At 35.9% G+C, this 18,048-nt stretch overlaps 2 protein-coding genes across 4 annotated transcripts; one reads left to right on the forward strand and one right to left on the reverse strand.

Moving 5' to 3' along the window:
* Positions 1–391: 391 nt before the first annotated feature.
* LOC122275569 (eukaryotic translation initiation factor 4E-1-like) lies at positions 392–3,369 on the forward strand. Its single transcript, XM_043084689.1, has 5 exons — positions 392–834; positions 2,292–2,457; positions 2,540–2,665; positions 2,919–2,984; positions 3,100–3,369. The coding sequence occupies exons 1-5, from the start codon at positions 545–547 to the stop codon at positions 3,148–3,150; spliced, it is 699 nt and encodes a 232-aa protein (XP_042940623.1). The 5' UTR covers positions 392–544; the 3' UTR covers positions 3,151–3,369.
* Positions 3,370–9,481: 6,112 nt separating this feature from the next.
* On the reverse strand, positions 9,482–16,877 carry LOC122275761 (transcription factor GTE12-like). 3 transcript variants are annotated; one of them, XM_043084978.1, is made up of 11 exons: positions 16,619–16,877; positions 14,128–14,949; positions 12,927–12,984; positions 12,729–12,854; positions 12,558–12,622; positions 12,416–12,467; positions 12,236–12,319; positions 12,028–12,143; positions 11,810–11,876; positions 10,090–10,211; positions 9,482–9,994 (listed from the first exon to the last, which is right to left on the reverse strand). In XM_043084978.1, the coding sequence occupies exons 2-11, from the start codon at positions 14,938–14,940 to the stop codon at positions 9,806–9,808; spliced, it is 1,692 nt and encodes a 563-aa protein (XP_042940912.1). In that variant the 5' UTR covers positions 14,941–14,949; positions 16,619–16,877; the 3' UTR covers positions 9,482–9,805. The 3 variants fall into 3 exon arrangements, with proteins under 3 accessions (XP_042940912.1, XP_042940911.1, XP_042940910.1); XM_043084977.1 differs by having other exon boundaries at positions 12,028–12,122; positions 12,699–12,854; positions 16,619–16,875; XM_043084976.1 differs by having other exon boundaries at positions 12,699–12,854; positions 16,619–16,872.
* Positions 16,878–18,048: the final 1,171 nt, after the last annotated feature.

Here is an 18,048-nt window from a genome sequence, read left to right on the forward strand (position 1 = left end):
AACTCTGCACTTAAGCCGCTCCATACTTCTCCATCTCTTGCCTCCATAGATGTCGTGTAACAGCATGCGGCAGAGGAAGATTTTTCACGCAGCTGATAGCATGTTGTGAATCAATGAAAAAAAAGAGAGAATGAGAGAGAGGTTTCATTATTCCGTTATGAAATTAGAAATATTTCCATATATATTAGGGTATAAAATTCTTAATTAACGATTAAAATTTGATAAATTATAACAATTAAATAGGATCGTATAATACAAATTGGTTTATAACTTTCTTACCTTTTTATTTTATGATTGATGAGATTGTATTGTCCATTGAGTTTTAAATTTTTTTAATAACAATAAAAAGACAATACAATAGAAATAAAAATTGTCACATTTACGTGATGGAATACGAGTGCCATGTAGCCGAGTCCAATCCGGTTGCCACCCAAGACGTTACATTGTCGCTCCATCTAACTCGGAACTGAGGAATCGGAGAAAGGAAGGCCGAGAAAGCCAGAGAAACGCAAAGAAAGTCCCCGTAAAAAGAGAAAAGTGGAAAATGGCAATAAAGTCGGCAACCTGTGAAGAAGAGACCAACACTAACATGAACACAAACTCCAACCATGGGTCAGGCGGACCTGGAGAGGAAGAGGAGCCTGAGGAGGGAGAGATCGTGGGGGGAGATGGGGAATCGAAGCAATCGACGACAGCGGTGGTCCACCAGCCCCACCCGCTAGAGCACTCGTGGACCTTCTGGTTCGACGACACCTCCGCCAAGTCCAAGGGGTCCGCTTGGGGTAGCTCCATTAGGCCGATCTATACCTTCTCTACCGGTGAAGAGTTCTGGGGGTAAAATGTTTTTTATGTCTCTATAATATACGTATATATTCGTGACTGTATATATATATATATATTTATAGGAAAGATTTAGATTTCGGGGGTGCAAATGGGGTAGTTGAAAGTGGAAAATGGTGAGAAAAGTTAACTGAATCATGTAATTACTAAGATAATTAAGAAAAAAACCGTCCTTTGCTTAGATCTCCGGTGTTTGTTACTGTTTTTGGTGCTAATGCAAATGAAATAACTGAGGATTTTTTGGTCTGATCGAATTGATCGGATCATGTAGAAATAAGTCTACCGGTCTTGTGAGGTGATCGTAATGGGTTCCTATTTGTGGTGGATGACATATCAGGAGGAATATGGATTTTTGGCATCTTGTGTTGTTGATGTTTGTTTCGGTTCTGCGTATAAAAAAGAATGTGTGATTTGGCCCATTGGATGCAAATGTTTTGTTTTTGGCACAGTTGAGCGGAACATTGTGTTTGTTTGGAGCTTTCTCTTAGGAACAATAAAGTATTCTGGATCATTTCACGTGAACCCACTGGTTCTTGGGTTTTTTAATTGAAGGAGAAACTGTAGTGATGAACAGTTCAGGTTTTGCTCAAGTTCATGTGGGATCTTGCATTCAAAACCACTCCTTATTGACTGTGCCTGCATTTAAGATTTAATAAGTCGGGGTACGATATTGGCTTCATACCGTTTTCAAGATTGTGCATTGCATGTCATTATCACGCCGAGGTCTATCTGTATGTTCTTGTTATATTACTTTCTTTTAACCTGTCTAGCCACAAATGCACCTTTTTAAACTTCAGAATGAAATTCAAACCTGAGTTAAATTTTAGGGCAACCCTCTTAGTCTAATTATCAATTCTGTTTTAGAAAATTTTGGTTGGAGTGGAGGGAAGTTGTTCCTATGGATCCTTTTTATGATGATCTGCAGATCGATGATAGGCACAAGGAGTTTCAATGTATCCTTGGGGATGACCGGAAGTAATATGAAAGCCTTTACTTCTTTTTATTAGGAAAATAAACAAGTAACATGAAAGTCTCTCTTTTCTACCATGTGTTTGGATTCGTGAGTGAGGTTGAGAACTTGAGTCTCGACTTCATCAGTTAGTTTCTCATTAGTTGCATTTCTTACAAGTTATCTGGTACATTTGACATCATTTAGTAATGAATACTGAGATAGTACAAATGACAATTTTCTTTTTGAAGAGTTTCTAATGTAGGCTAATTCATATCATCTTAATTTCAAGTAGCTGCAACCAATAGTGATAAATTTCTCCTGAACTACCATGCATTATGGTCCGAAGAAATCATTATCCTTGTCAGGGGATCCGCTTATATCTTTATCTCTGCCTTGATTTCTAACTTCCGTTTCACCTTGAATTATCTATATGTCATGTCTCCATTTGTATCCTCAAGATGAATGACAAATTTGCCTGCAAAATTCATTCCATGGCCAGCATTTACAATAATATTCCTCATCCAAGCAAGTTGACCATGGGAGCTGACTTCCATTGTTTCAAACATAAAATAGAGCCAAAATGGGAGGACCCTGTTTGTGCTAATGGAGGGAAATGGACAGCAACCTTTACTAAAGGGAAATCTGACACCTGTTGGTTGTATACTGTATGTTTTCAGACTCTTTGTAGCATGAGACTGAATTAAAAATTCTCTGTGGGAACTAATTTTCTGAATGGACCGGTCTTAGTTGCTAGCAATGATTGGAGAACAATTTGATCATGGAGATGAAATATGTGGAGCAGTTGTAAATGTCATAGCGAGGCAGGAAAAAATAGCTTTGTGGACCAAGAATGCTAGGAATGAAGCTGCACAGGTAGCTTCTATTAAGTGAACAATAAAACCGCCCACCTTAATTGTACTGCCTGTTTTTTGGTGTCCATACGTGATTTAGTAAATGTTATGTTTAATGGGTTTCACCAACTCAGAGCGTGGTTGAAATTAAAAAAGGAAAAAAGAAAAAAAAAAAAAAACTTGGTTGAAATATGTCATTGTGTAAATTTGTTGATTGGTTTTTTTGATTATGATTGTAAAAAAAGGCTGCAAGCATCTCTTGTGAAATTTTGCAGATGAGCATCGGGAAACAGTGGAAGGAGTTTCTTGATTACAATGAGACCATTGGTTTTATGTTCCATGTAAGGATGTTATTTTTGAAGCATGTAATCGTGTCTTTTTCCTCTATGGGTTTGGCTCAGTTTATGATATAGGTTATTGGGCTACGGAAGTAACGTTCTTCATCTGCTCTCGCAGGAGGATGCAAAGAGACTAGTCAGAACCGCCAAGAATCGCTACACGATATGATCTGTGTTGTCTGTGTTCATCCCTATTGGATGATACAGCTTTTTTCTTGATGCAGCCCCATACTACTTACCATGCCTAAGACCCAAAAAGTTTGAGTTGGATCTGTTTTTCTGCTGTTTTACACTTGGCTTAAAAAGGGCAAAAAAAAAAAAAACACAGAGAAATTAGAATGATATGTTATAGAACTATCGAAAAGGAAAGAGAGAGATAGATTTATTATAAAACTTTCTAAAAGGAGAGAGAGAGATAGAGCTCAGAGAAGTTATGAAACTTATGAATTTCTTAAGGAATTCAACGATATATATAGGCGTACAAAGGGAACTATGCCAGTTACTATGCAGTACTATGCTGGCACTATACGCATTGTGCTATGTCGGCCAGTTACTATGCAGTACTATGCTGGCACTATGCGCACTGTGCTATGTCGGCCATTTACTATACCAGTTACTATGCAGTACTATGCTGGCACTATGCGCACTGTGCTATGTCGGCCATTTACTATGCCAGTTACTATGCTGGCACTATGCGCACTGTGCATTTGACGACTAGATAAATGTGGTCATACAATTTTACAATGTTATTTTACAACACTCCCCCTTTGGATGACCACATATAATGAATATGCCTCGTTAAAACCTTGCCAAGGAAAAACCCTGTGGGAAAAAACCAATGGCGAAGGAAAAAGAGTACAATATTCATGTGTATCGTAAAATGCTTTAAGATTGCCTCATTAAAACCTTGCAAAGTAAAACCCAGTGGGATAAAACCTTAGCGAAGGAAAAAGAGTACAATCAGCATAAGTCTTCAAGACGTTACTCCCCCTAAAAAGTGCATGATAAAAGGTCTTCAAGTCTCCGCATTCCAATGTTCTGCATAATCTTCTTAAATGTTGCAGTTGGTAATGCTTTAGTGAATAAATCTGCTAGATTTTTACTTGACCGTACCTTCTTGATATCAATTTTAACTTTCTTCTCATGAATTGCAATGATCTTCTTGTGTGTATCTGAAAGATAACTCGCATCTGTACATCCAACTAACTGTGGACTTGATCCATGTTGATAAAATAATCACAACTGGATCTTTCTGTACATCACTACTCTTCTGGAGTTGTACTCTTCTGGAGTTCTTGTAAATAACACAGTTAGTAGAGAATTCATCAACATTAAACCGCTAACCTCATTTTTTAATAAAAACGGTGGCCAGCCTTTTGAGATCAGACAAGCACCGCAGATTTTCAACTCCTCTGTAGGTGTCAGGCGTGCTGTTAGGTGCTGCAGCTGTCAGGCGTGCTGTCAGGCGCCGCAGAGCTATGAAGCTATATTTCGTCTCTTTTCTCTTGCTTCACGAGAGATGTTGTATCATAATTTTCTCTATAAAAGAGATATTCAGCTCATCTTCATTCACATCTCATCTTCTTCACTTTTCTGTAATCATACTGCATTTTTACTCTGCAATCTCTTTCTGCATTTTTACTCTGCAATGGCTCAGCGATCTTCTCATGGCCAATATATGAGGTACTCTGCACCTCGTTCATCAGTTGTTCCTGCTTCTACCACAGGTGCTATCATGCAATATAATGATCTGACTCGTAGGGCAGATAATGAAGCTATCTATGAGCTTGTGAGTCTCGGTATCCGATACTCATCATCCATTGTCGCATTTTCTCAGCGACTGCAATCCAGAACTTGTGGAGTTGACGATCTCCACGAGAATATTGCTATACTTCAGCGACTTCTTCTGGAGTCCAACATGAAGATAGAATCAATAAAGCAAGAGAATAGGAATTTAAAATCCTTGCTTAAATCTTCTTTTCGATTGCCCACCGCTTTAGATAGGGATGCCATGCAGATTCTTAAAGAACAAGAGCATTTGAAGAATGAGGCAAAGTGCCTTAAATTTCTGTAATTCTTGTTTCAAGATAATAAAATAATATTTCACAAATATTCATATTTGTGTTTCTATCTTTTGGTAAATGTTCTGTGTGCTTTATTTCTTCTTTAATAATGCACATTTCATATCAAACCCATAATATGAATCTGAAATACTAATTGTATTAAAAGATGGCATTTCATGACTAATAACATCATCCATCTTCCCCTTGAAGCCGCAAGGGTTTCAGATTTATATTTCAAATATGTGCAGTTTTTATGAGCTTTTCTGGAGTTTCAATGACATTTAAATCATATATATAAACTGCAATAATAGCTTGTTTTCATTTGCGTTTGGATTGCTTTAGATCATATAAGGATCTTTGAAACTTGATAGAATACATATTTCCAGATGTATTCATATTAGAAGTTTCAGACATTTTCTATCCTTCAGGGATTTTCATATATATATATCATGATCCAATGATCCATATAAATATGCAGTTAATCATGCATATCCAAACTCTCGGTAACTTTCAAACTAATAAAAATCTCAATATGATTTCAACTACTTTAAAAACATATCAATATTGTTTCTTCGAGAAACTAACTTGTAATCTCTATATCACATTTTCATATTAAAAGCTTCAGGCTTTTTATATCATGTATATAAATATCCACTGATATTTAACAAAAATCACCTCTTTAGGTATTTGGACTTCAAGTCAATATTTATCACATTTTACTTAGTGATATCAATTCTGCAGGAATTGAGAAACTGACTCGTGATTTATATATCACATTTTTATTTCCTTTCTATAAATACCCGTGTGACATTCAACAAGCATCACCTCTTTTAGGTGTTTGGACTATAAGTCCCGATGCATCATATTTTACTAGTGAATCAATTCTGCAAGAATTGTTTCTTTCAAATATTGGCCAATATTTTACGTCGGTATTCTTCGACGGTTCTTGATTCACTTTCTCCATTACTTCTGGTAATGTCAATTGCCATCTCATATGGAAATACGTTGTCGACAACGATTTTATTTCTATCCATAATTTCTCCATTATTCATGAAATGTAACGAGATCTTGTTATTTTCAGGTACCTGTCCCTCTTCAAGGGAAGACATTTTCATGAAAAACCTCTTCAGGAGGCACTCTTCAAGAGTTTATATAGGAGAATTTTATACAAAGAATTTGGATTGACTTTATTGCTTGTTTTGTGGGTATGGCCTCTTCAGGAGCACCAAATTATTTGTGCCTTTCTCTTTTGAGATACTCTATCTTTTGTATCAATAAGTCTCACATGCCTTTATACATGTTTTTAGACTGTTGAATTTCTTAATTGTCCTACAGGGACTTCAATCCTTGCTGGGATTTTAGCAGCTAGAATATGAGACATTTTTATCTTATTGCGTCCATAATTTAATTATCATGTGAACTTCTGGTTCACATATGATAATCAAGATAACGTTGAATTATTTCATCTTATTTGCTTCTGACAAATTTTTCTTTCCATTTCTGGTGGTACGACTTTATAGTAAAAGAATCTTCTGGTTCTTAGAAGATTCTTTTATAGACGTCCATATGAAAATCATTCGACTTATCATAATTGATTTTGGATGATCAAGATAACCATTAAAAGATACAAATATTTTGAATCATATCACATTTTGATGCATCATAATATTTGATTCAATAATTTGTATAATATCATCTCAAAGAGAAAGCTTACAGCTTTTCCAATACGAGCTTCTGGCCCGAAAAGATATTCATTATCACGTCCAATCTCTTAGTTTCTTTGAATGAAACGCATCATTCTTTTCACTTCAGGAAATAGAATGATATAAATTTATTATCATTCACTTCAGGGAATGATGTAGATTTAGTAAGACGTGACTAATGATTCTTATCAAAAACTCATTATTTTGCTCAGTCACTGAAAGACCTGACACAAATTTAGAATATATTGTGAACGTTTGCATTTCATATTACTACTTCAGGAGCATACTCGATATTGCTACTTCAGGAGCACATTCGAGACGTTCATTCAAATATATATTCTTTCCACAATTTCAATTATGCAACTTCAGGTGCATAAATCATAATGAGTTTTTGGTACAAGTATCACTCATATGAGATACTCAATAAAATTATTGATTTAGGGCGATCCTTCAGGAATGCTCCATTTCCATTCTCAGATAAATTATATCATCAATAATTTATAACAAGTATAAAAGAATAAATAAAACTTTCATTACTACAAAACATTGCAGAATATAAAAATATTTTATAATAAGATAAAGGAAATACATTAATTAAAAAGGAACACTTTCATGATCAACTCTACCACTAGAATCCTCAAAGAAATCAGAAACATCAAGGCTTGTAATATCTTCTCCATCTATAGAATCTAAAGCATATGATGATTCAGCAAAATTTGTTTCAAATTTCTTTGTTTTTTCTTTTATAGAAGATTGGTATAAGTCAACCAAGTGTTTATCTGTACGACAGATACGAGCCCAATGTCCAGTCATACCACATCTATGGCATCCATCTTCATCTTTCTTTAAAAATTTGTTTTGAGGACTTTTGCACTTCTCTGAGTTGAACCACTTCTGGTGGTACGGTGTATATCTATTATTGTCCCTTTTAGTGTGGTCACTTCTAGGACCTCCACTTCTATAGTTTTTCCTACCACATCCACGCCCTCGTTTTCTTTGAAAAGATACACCATTCGCTTCTGGGAATGATGTAAATCTAGTACCATTCACTTCAGGGAATGATATAGAACCAGTAGGACGTGACTGGTGATTTCTTAACAAAAGCTTATTATTTTGCTCAGCTAATAGAAGACAAGATATAAGTTCAGAATATTTTTTGAACTTTTGCTCTCGATACTGCTGCTGCAGGAGCACATTCGAGGCATGAAAAGTAGTATATGTCTTCTCTAACAAATCATTATCAGTAACTTTTTCACCACATAATTTCAATAGCGAGCTAATTTTAAAGAGTGCAGAGTTATACTCACTAACACTCTTGAAGTCTTGCAACCTCAGGTGTATCCAATCATGACGAGCTTTTGGGAGGATTACAGTTTTCTGGTGTTCATATCTCTCCCTTAAATCATTCCACAAAATAAGTGGATCTTTCACCGTTAGATACTCAGTTTTTAATTCTTCATGAAGATGGTGCCGAAGAAAAATCATTGCCTTAGCACGGTCCTGCAGGGACCCTTGATTTCCTTCTTTAATTGTATTTCTCAGGTTCATCGCATCCAGATGGATCTCAGCATCAAGGATCCAAGATAAATAATTTTTTCCAGAAATGTCAAGAGCAACGAATTCCAATTTTGTAAGATTTGACATTTTTTACATATATAAATCAGGAATATAAAAATATATTGAAAAACTTACTTGAAGTAGAGGACTACTAACTTCAAAATCGTCAGAACTTTCGTACTGATAACGTGTTATAGAACTATCGAAAAGGAAAGAGAGAGATAGATTTATTATAAAACTTTCTAAAAGGAGAGAGAGATAGAGCTCAGAGAAGTTATGAAACTTATGAATTTCTTAAGGAATTCAACGATATATATAGGCGTACAAAGGGAACTATGTCAGTTACTATGCAGTACTATGCTGACACTATGCGCACTGTGCTATGTCGGCCAGTTACTATGCAGTACTATGCTGGCACTATGCGCACTGTGCTATGTCGGCCAGTTACTATGCCAATTACTATGTAGTACTATGCTGGCACTATGCGCACTGTGCTATGTCGGCTATTTACTATGCCAGTTACTATGCAGTACTATGCTGGCACTATGCACACTGTGCATTTGACGACTAGATAAATGTGGTCGTACAATTTTACAATGTTATTTTACAACATGATAAAATATTTAAGGCTTGCTTCTTGCCTAATAATATTTGAGTGGCAATAGGCAATGAATAGCTATTGATTTTTGGTCTTGGCAAAATGAGTGGCAATGGATTTTTTCTTATGGAAGATAGACAAATATCATTAGACCCAAAATATAAGACCCAAGCAAGAAATCTGGCTTAATAAGAAAAATATGTTCGGTATTTCTTCTCGCCTCCAGGCGGACAGCTTTTCCTACTTTCATCTCCGGGCAGGGGAGACTCCTCTGAGTCCTCTCCTCCCCCAACTGGACCTTCCTTCCCTTTCAAAGACTCTTCCTCCACTTGTCTGCCAAATGAATCTCCTCCTCCCTCCACTTGTTTTTCCATTCTCTATGTAGTTCTGTGCCACCGCCAGCCGCCACTTTCTTTATTGAGCAATTTAGGCATATTACCGTTTATAGTTTTTCATTGCAACTGGGATCCAATCCCAGGTCTTGCATTGTTATGCATTTTTCCTTTTAATATGTAATACGATATTAATTTCTCGAGGAAGAAAGCAAGAATAAGATTACAGATAACCCGCCCACGATGATTCCAGAAGTAACCAACTCTAATATTTCTTCTTTCATTTTATTTTTCAAGTACAATAAACAGCAATGCCACATGGAAAACATGACACAGGAGAAAGAGATGTCCTGGTATGACAAACGGGTTCAACAACACTCACTATTACTGTTACCCCCCCCCCCCCCCCCCCCTCCCTCCCTCTCTCTCTCTCTCTCTCTTCCAACGAAAGCCACCCCGAGCCGGGGAAAAATAGTCATTTACGAGCCAAGTCCCTTTTTCCTCCAGTATAACGATATAAACAGGCATGGCAGGCAAAAGGGAAGACTTGAAACTAGAGTAGGGTTCATCTTCATGAAAAAATCTCCCCTTCCTCCCCATCTACATTCAAATTCACCTCATCATCCTCCATGGATTCATCTTTAATAAACAAACCTAGTTTCTCCAATAGGGTTCGCGAGCAAGATAGAGAACAGCCAAGTAATAAATCTAGTTCCTTCTGAATCCACAAATTCTCCTCAAGATGAACAGCCCTTTCCATCTGCATACAGGTGATCATCAGACACATCTCCCAAGTACAAAAGAAAATTGAATTACTTGGATAAAAATGTGATAATCTACTAAACAATATTAAACCTTATGAAGCGCAGCTCGAGTAGCTTCCCTTTCTCTTTCACGCTGCTGCTTCAGCTCAGCCTCTTCCTTTATTTGTGAGGCCACTTTTGCCACTCTCATTTGAGCTTCAATCCTAGCCCTTTCTGCAAATAATGATTCATATTCATCATCTAAGAAGAATCTGAAAATGACACACCATGACATGCTCACACATAGACACACGATCAACCAATCAGATACAAAAGAAATAATAGTCCTGACTGGGAAAATAGGTCCGTATTTCATTTTTAAAAAAATGATGAGATGAAAGTAAATAAAGAGAACCAAATATAGCATTTTTTTTTTTTTTTTTTTTTTTATATTGGGGGATTTGGGGAAGGGGATCGAACCCAGGACCTCTCTTATAGAGGTTGGGTCTTATGCCATCTGAGCCATATGCTCTTGGCACCAAATATAGCATATTGCTTCTGCAAGAATGATTATTATTCCCCTGTCAAGAAAGATCCACAAGGAAATAAAGAGGGGGAAAAAGCGATGAGGAAAAACCCTGCCAGGATCATTAGATTAATATGAGGTTTGTTCGTTCAAGTGTAAATATTGTGGTAGTTATTGCCAGGGTAACACTACCAGACTAACACATTTGCAATTTACAAAATAAAGTATACAGATCCAACCTACTTTAAAGACTGAAAACAAATCCTCACAGGTGCTGGCCCCAAACTGCACATGCATTCATTTAACTACCAAAGCAATTCCAACCCTTAGCTTTGTTTTCTTCAAATATACGCTATAGTAGAAAGGCGAAATCTATTTATTTCCCCTTTTCTACAAACTTGCCAGGCTAACACCCCCAAATCCACTTAGCCCTATTCGCACCAACCAAATAAGCAATGAAAAGATATCACCATTACCATGGCCAAAAAAAATCCATATACTCCTAGTGACTAGTTGTACCTGATGCACATTGATTGCAACTTGATTCCGTGTAATTCACCTTAACTAATACCTTGGGACTGTAAGGTCCAAAGCTCTTTATGGCCCTTACAAACAGATAGACGATAGTGCACTTGAATTTTTGTTTAGCAGGCAAGTACATGCCTAAAACTAAAGATCCAGAGGTGAGGTCCACCCCACCCATATGAAACTTAAAAAAACATGTAAAAATTCAAAAATCAAAATGAATGGAGGCAAACAGGACAATGCCTAAGAAGCTAAGAAATTGGTTGATAGCAAGCCCGTAAGTCCAATAATACAATAATAATATAGGATATGAAAACAATGGGACACTGATATGATACCAGCAACTATATCATCATTCTACCTATCTAAACAAAACCTATATCATCATTCTAACTTGAAGTTCAGAAAAATAATGTCTTTGCTAATAAAACACATTTAGAGGGTGCATTACACAGACGCACTAATGCCCTCAAACCATAAGATTAAGGTTCTGCTTGGCTCCAAGAAATTTTCATCTCAAACATAAAATTCTCATCTCATCATTATAACTTTCTCAAATTCTCATACAAAATATAATAAACAATTTAACTTTTTCTTAACTTTTTCAAATCCCAATACAATAATAATATTAAAATATAATATTTTAATATTTAATCTTAAAACTCAAAATTCTCATATGAGAATTCTCAGTGGCCAAGCAGAACCTAAACTTCTGGCGATTTTTACAAACACATAATCCATAATGAACGAGTCATGAAACTGAAATGTTCACTTAGTTCACCTTCAGACTGTCTCCTTTTCAGCCTTTCCTTTTCCAGCTGCATGTTCAAAGGATCGGCTTTGTCACCCTAATCATAAGCAAGTAAAAAGAAAGTATGAGCAACCATACTAAACATATACATTTTGGGCACAGTAGCACAGGAAATACAAATATTACATTACCAGACTGTCATATTTGGGCATCCAATAAATACATAAAAAGAAACACAGATATCTTACATGGTCAAGAAGTTTCCTATGTTGTGCTTTCAGAATAGTTTCTGCAAAGCGGCTCTTTAGCATTGCAACACGTAGAGCCTTCTTTGGTGACAGCTCTACATCAAAAACTGAAAATTCTGTAACAAAGAAACAGGAAAAAAGCAAATCTTACAGGCAGCGTGCCATGGCAAATGGTAACAAATAACACTTAGATTAAGGCATGACTGACCTCCTTCAGAAGCAGGATCTGTTGTAGGAGGCGTGGGCTGAGAACTAAGGCATGCATTTTCATAATCAAAAGCACTTACAGCCCCTTCATATAATCACCATCACCATTCCAAAACTCAGATCATCAAGAAATAACAGGAAAATATCAAGCATTTACAGTCAAATGAAAACAGAAACCCACCATCAGAATCTGGATCTGACTTGCTTATGTGGGATAATGACACGCTTTTTGCCTGACAATTGTAAGTTGGAATAGAAGTTTTAACTATCTCATGGCAAGAAAAGTCCCTAACTCCCGAACATATTCATGATGTCAAGCATACCTGTCTGGAAGCATCAAAACCACAGATACGATGGTTTCTGTCCAATGATCTTTCTGAAGATAAATCTGACCCAAAGTAGAAAATCAATGAACCAGTTAAGTAGGGGAAAACCAAGAGGCAGCCACAGAAAGGTTAACTAACCACTTGAGGATGCATTATCTAATGCATTACAAGGTAGGTTACACAGGCATGTAATGGCACCACATTGACCACATCTACAAGCAACTGGGATTGATGGAGGTTCCAGAGGTTCATTATTGACAGAGGCACGGGCATGTCTACTACCATTGTCAATTCCTATAAGTCAATTAGCCAATGAGCTTCTATAGTGATCCATAAAGCAAAAACCCTCATTATGTACGTTCATACCTTTGTGAGAATCATTTCCTGACAATTTCTGAGTGCATTCCTGTGCAATCTTCAAGACCTATACATATGAAGAGAATCATAAAAAACTTAAGCAGAAAAAATCTATCCCGACATAAAAATGAAAAATGTCATGTAAAAAATAAAAAAAACTTGTCAAAAAACTTGAAAAAAAAAATGCAATCTCAAGCCTACAACCTACCCACCAAAAGTTGCATTAGTTAGTTGAATCCAGGAAACTCAAATTGGCTAAACAACAAAAAATTCACTTCTATCTCATTTCTTTATTGGGAAACGCTCCCAGCCGGTCAGGTGGGAATCTAACTTTAACACCAGTCAATACAAATCTGCCATGTAGGACATGTACCAAACTAAAATTTACACCCACATGCACATGATTTCATTTCATTTTCCATCTCTTCCCCCTTCTCTCTCTCCCTCCCTCCCTCCCCCCACCCCCAATGCCTGCAAACCCCCTCTCTCTCTCAAATACGCCTGCCACCTTCTCTTGCTTGAAGCTTCCATCTACCCAATGCCTCCTTTCTTAAGTTTTCATATATTCTTTATTCTTTCTTTTCGTCTCTCTACAATCCAAGAAATCATTGTTCCAGACCAGTTTGGAGGGATGGGTGCTACCACTTTTGGCATCTTGCATTGTTTTCCTTCAGCCTTTTCATCAGCTCAGGTGATTTGTTTGCATTGTTCTGGGGGCTTATTTGGTTCTCCTGTTCTTTCTAATTGCAATTAGAAAGCTGTTTGGATTGGCTATTTTCCTTGTGAAGCTGTAAAACTGCTAGACAATCTCAAATCTAAATGTTTCATAGCAGAAAATCATCACTGTATATACATCCTTGCGAGAGAGGGGGTTGCAGGCGTAGGGGGTTGGGGGGAGAGAGAGAGAGAGAGAGAGAGAGAGAGAGAGAGAGAGAGAGAGAGATGGAAAAAAATGAAATCATGTGCATGTGGGTGTAAATTTTAGTTTGGTACACGTCCTATGTGGCGGATTTGTATTGGCTGGTGTTAAAATTAGATTCACACCCAACTGGCTAGGAGCTTTCCCTTATTTATTTATTTATTTATTTCTATAAGCACTTATAGATCATTTACTATTTATACAGACAGAAAATCATATCTTTTCTGAATGAAAAAACCATCCACACAGAAAATCAGATCTAATCATGAATAATATTAGCATATTACTTACTTCCACATCTCTTCCATCAGAACTCTTGACCTTCACAATGGTAGGCAGTGACCTCTTAATCAACAAATTATTATGCAGAGGAGCTTTTTGTACACCCTGTCTGGTATCAGTAGTCTCCGTCACCTTTCCAGTTGATAGTTTTCTTTGCCCAACCTTTGAGCTTTCATAATCCCACTTCTCCCCAAGAGATTTCCATCTTGTCTCAAAAACATTGTTTAATTCCTGTGCCATTTTGTGGACGCCATTACCCGGAGGATTATAAAGCATGGCATTAGAAAAGGTTAGTCTGATGTCAGCCGCAAACTCTTCAATGTCAAAATACATATTTTTCTCTAGTTTAAACTTTATTGTTCCCAGATCCATGGGGTTGGATATAATTGTGAAATAATCTGGAATGTTCAATGCCACAGGATCGACTGGTTTGTTGAAAACCCAACCAGCTGGATGAGACATCAGTTTTTTCACAATTGTGGAACACTGAGAAGTCACAGTACGATCCATCCTTTGCCTCTTCTCTTTTGGACAAACTATCAACTCTGGAGGTCCACGCTTTTTTGACCCCGGCCTAGAGAACTTTTCCTTCGAATTCTCGGGTTCCAGTTTCTTTGTACCATCAGAACGACAAATACTGTGCATCTTTTTCCTCTCAGATCCATTACTTCCATTCACAGAATTACTACGATTCCACTCATCAACTAATGATTCCAGCTGCTCCAGCCCACATGCCTGATTATCAAGATTGGCTTCTATTCTTTTCATGGAGAATTTAATATTGAGCTTCTTGTTCGCTACCATGGTTTCAGTTGCAATCATATTGAGAAACTGCAAGAATTAAAAAAGAACAGTACTCAGGTGAGCAAAATTCTAGCACAAAAATTAAAAGAAAAGTCACAAAGACAACCATGCAATTTGTGATTGCAATTTGTGAAGACCCAAGGAAGGCTCAAATCATATACGGGCCATACTAAAAAGTCATCAAGGTTACAATTGGGGCCACTTGAAATCATTATATAGGGCTTGAACTATGCCTTCCCAAGAAACATGAGATCTCATTCACTATCTTTCTATGCATAATCACACAAACGGAGTATTATATGCCCTTAAAATGCAAGATTCTCTCATTAGGCCAAATCCATCGTAGGTGGCACATTTAAAGTCCAACACTAACTCCGGATTGTGTGATTATGTGTAGGAAGGTGGTAAATGGGATCCCACATTGCTTGGTAGGGAGATGTTCAAGCTCTCCAATGGTACATTAACTAGTCCTTTTGGAGTATGGGCCCAGATGTGACTTGAACCTTCATTGGGTCATTACAATCAATGCGCTATCTTGTTAAAAAATAAATAGAGGAAAGATAGCAGCAAATAAGTTAAGGCATTACAATCAATGCACTATCTTGTTAAAAAATCAATAGAGGAAAGATGGCAGCAAATAAGCTAAGGTTTCTATTTCTCAGCTTTCTTAGGAACCAATCAAAGGTTATTCAGTTTTTCAACTATATAAGCGTCTTTCCAATGCCAGAAAAATACTTCTAATAGATAAAGACAACATGAAACATTCTCTCTCGTCTCTTGTTCTCCAATTTTCTCTTTTCTGAAAGCTATGCAAAAACGAACAAAAAAAAAAACTGTGTTTTTCCGTATTGTTTCCCTCAAATTCTCAGGAGCCATTCATGGGTTATTCAGTTTTTTAAACATATAAGCGTCTTTTTCCTTTGCCAAAAAAAAAAAAAATCTAAACAAAAACAACAATAACAAAATAAGGAAGACGACGTCAAACATTTTCTCTCGTCTTTTGTTCTCCAGTTTTCTCTCTTTTCTGGAAGCTAGGAAAAACCAGCGTTGTAAAAAAAGAACATTTTTTCCGTCTTCTTTCCCCCATATTCTCTGGAAACACGCAGAGTGAGAAAACGTCGAAAACTAAAACATAGAAAAAAAAAATCCGAGTAAATAAAAACCTTAAACCCTAAACCCCGCCCACGATTTAGATAAATGATGCTTGTTTCCCCTAATCCCCATCCTAATTCAACCCAGCCCATAACCTTAATTCAAAACCTAATTCCTATCCTAATTCGGATCTAAGTTCAAATCATAATCCTAATCCAAGCCGGTAAGCCCATCCTTGTTCAAAAATCAATTCAAAACTAAACCCTAACCCAATTCCAACACATAACAATAACCTAGTTCCAGTTGGGTTAGAGTTTAGAGGGGGAGGAGTTTAATGGGCGAGGGCGGATCGGGGAAGATGGAGAGGGACCAGGAGGCGAAGACGGTATCAGCGAACTATTGGGAGATGTGAGTATATAAAGCAAACGAAGATGTATTTCGCAAGGCCATGCTGATGGAGAACAGAGAACAGGCCCTGCTGATGGAGAACAGAGACGAAGCTGTCCCAGGTGAAGAAGAAGACAAAAAGACCGCAAAACGAAAGAAAAAACCAGCTAAAAAAATAAAACACAAACATATTAGGGCTAGGGTTTCGAGAACTTACCTCTGCCGATCGCCGCAGATAGAACAAGGTCTCTGAGACGAACAACTGTGGGGAGTAAAGCGTTAGGGAATAGGGAGTAAAAGAGGACTCTGAAAAATATACGAGTCGAAGACTTCAGGTCAACCCGAACGTACCGCGTAGCGTAGCGGGCCAGTTCGGTTCAACCCGACACAATCCGATTTTCTTGAATGTATTCTAGTTGGAAATAGAGTAATAGACACGGGTGTAATAGATTCGGGTAGGTGCGGTTTTAAATAAATTTTAAAAGAGTTTTGTTACATATAAGTACAGTTGTGTACTAATCTGTGTATCAATATTAATTTATTTATATTTAAAATTTAAATTAACACTGTTTTTAATCAAATCTACTTTTTAACCAATCATATCATATTGATGCACAGATTAGTGTACAATTATACTTGTAACTATATTTTTCCATTTTAAAATCAAATCAATATACACTAATATTAAAAAATTTAAGAACAGATTTACAACGAAATAAAAGCTTTTAACATTTTTCGATTTTGGGTTCGATGGTTTTTTCGATTTACACATGTGGCACTATAAAATATATTTATCCATAAATTTATATTAATAAATTAATATTAATTTTCATGTTTAAGACTAAAATTTATGTTATATTAATTTTATATTATAAGATTAAAATTTACATGTTATATCAAATATTATATTAAAAATTATAATATTAATTTTATATTATATCAAATATTATATTAAAGTTTTAGAAGATTAATTTTATATTAAATCAAATGTTATATTAATTTTATATTAATAAGATTAATAGATATGAATAATAAAATTAAAATTTTATATTATATTAATTAACAATCTAGAATACTATATATAATATAATATAATATAATATAATATATAAAAAAATATTTTATATATAATATAAAAAATTAAAAAATATATCAATCTAGCTCGATTCAAACCGCATTTCAGAATATAAAAATCCGTTTTGAATATTAAGAATTAATACTAGACTAAATCCAACTGTTTGATCGATTTTTCAATTTTTGATTTGCCCCTAAAAATAAAGTAAAAAACTACTTTATTTATTTATTTATTTATTTTACTAAATCATTCATGAAACATTGTAAAGCATACTACAAAGAAAAGAACTAAGGGATCAAAGAGTTCCTCTTATCTTTTAGAATTGTATAAATCTCCTTTACACAATTCTATATAATTGGATTCAGCAGCCAACTTAGCAATTACATCAGCATTTTGATCAGCAGTTATGGGAATCTGAACTTTCAATCCTTTTTCATAGACAGATACCTTTAACGTCATCAATTCAACATATGGGCTTGTTTAGTTACATAAATTAGATGAAATGAAATAATAAATCAGTAAATAGCAGTAACACAATTTGTAAATGATATTAAAATAATTTGATTTAAAAT

The sequence above is a fragment of the Carya illinoinensis genome, chromosome 9 (assembly GCF_018687715.1).
Source record: "Carya illinoinensis cultivar Pawnee chromosome 9, C.illinoinensisPawnee_v1, whole genome shotgun sequence".
NCBI classification, from domain to species: Eukaryota; Viridiplantae; Streptophyta; class Magnoliopsida; order Fagales; family Juglandaceae; genus Carya; species Carya illinoinensis.

What these genes read in the sequence shown, in the direction of transcription:
- LOC122275761 (XM_043084976.1), bottom strand. Translation starts at nt 14,940, where the DNA reads ATGATTGCAACTGAAACCATGGTAGCGAACAAGAAGCTCAATATTAAA. An exon ending in CTGATGGAAGAGATGTGGAA is followed by an intron (nt 12,985 to 14,127) that starts GTAAGTAATATG and finishes TCATATGTATAG; the next exon opens with GTCTTGAAGATTGCACAGGA. An exon ending in AGATCCTGCTTCTGAAGGAG is followed by an intron (nt 12,144 to 12,235) that starts GTCAGTCATGCC and finishes TCTTTGTTACAG; the next exon opens with AATTTTCAGTTTTTGATGTA.
- LOC122275569 (XM_043084689.1), top strand. Translation starts at nt 545, where the DNA reads ATGGCAATAAAGTCGGCAACCTGTGAAGAAGAGACCAACACTAACATG. An exon ending in ACCGGTGAAGAGTTCTGGGG is followed by an intron (nt 835 to 2,291) that starts GTAAAATGTTTT and finishes TTCCATGGCCAG; the next exon opens with CATTTACAATAATATTCCTC. An exon ending in CTAGGAATGAAGCTGCACAG is followed by an intron (nt 2,666 to 2,918) that starts GTAGCTTCTATT and finishes GAAATTTTGCAG; the next exon opens with ATGAGCATCGGGAAACAGTG.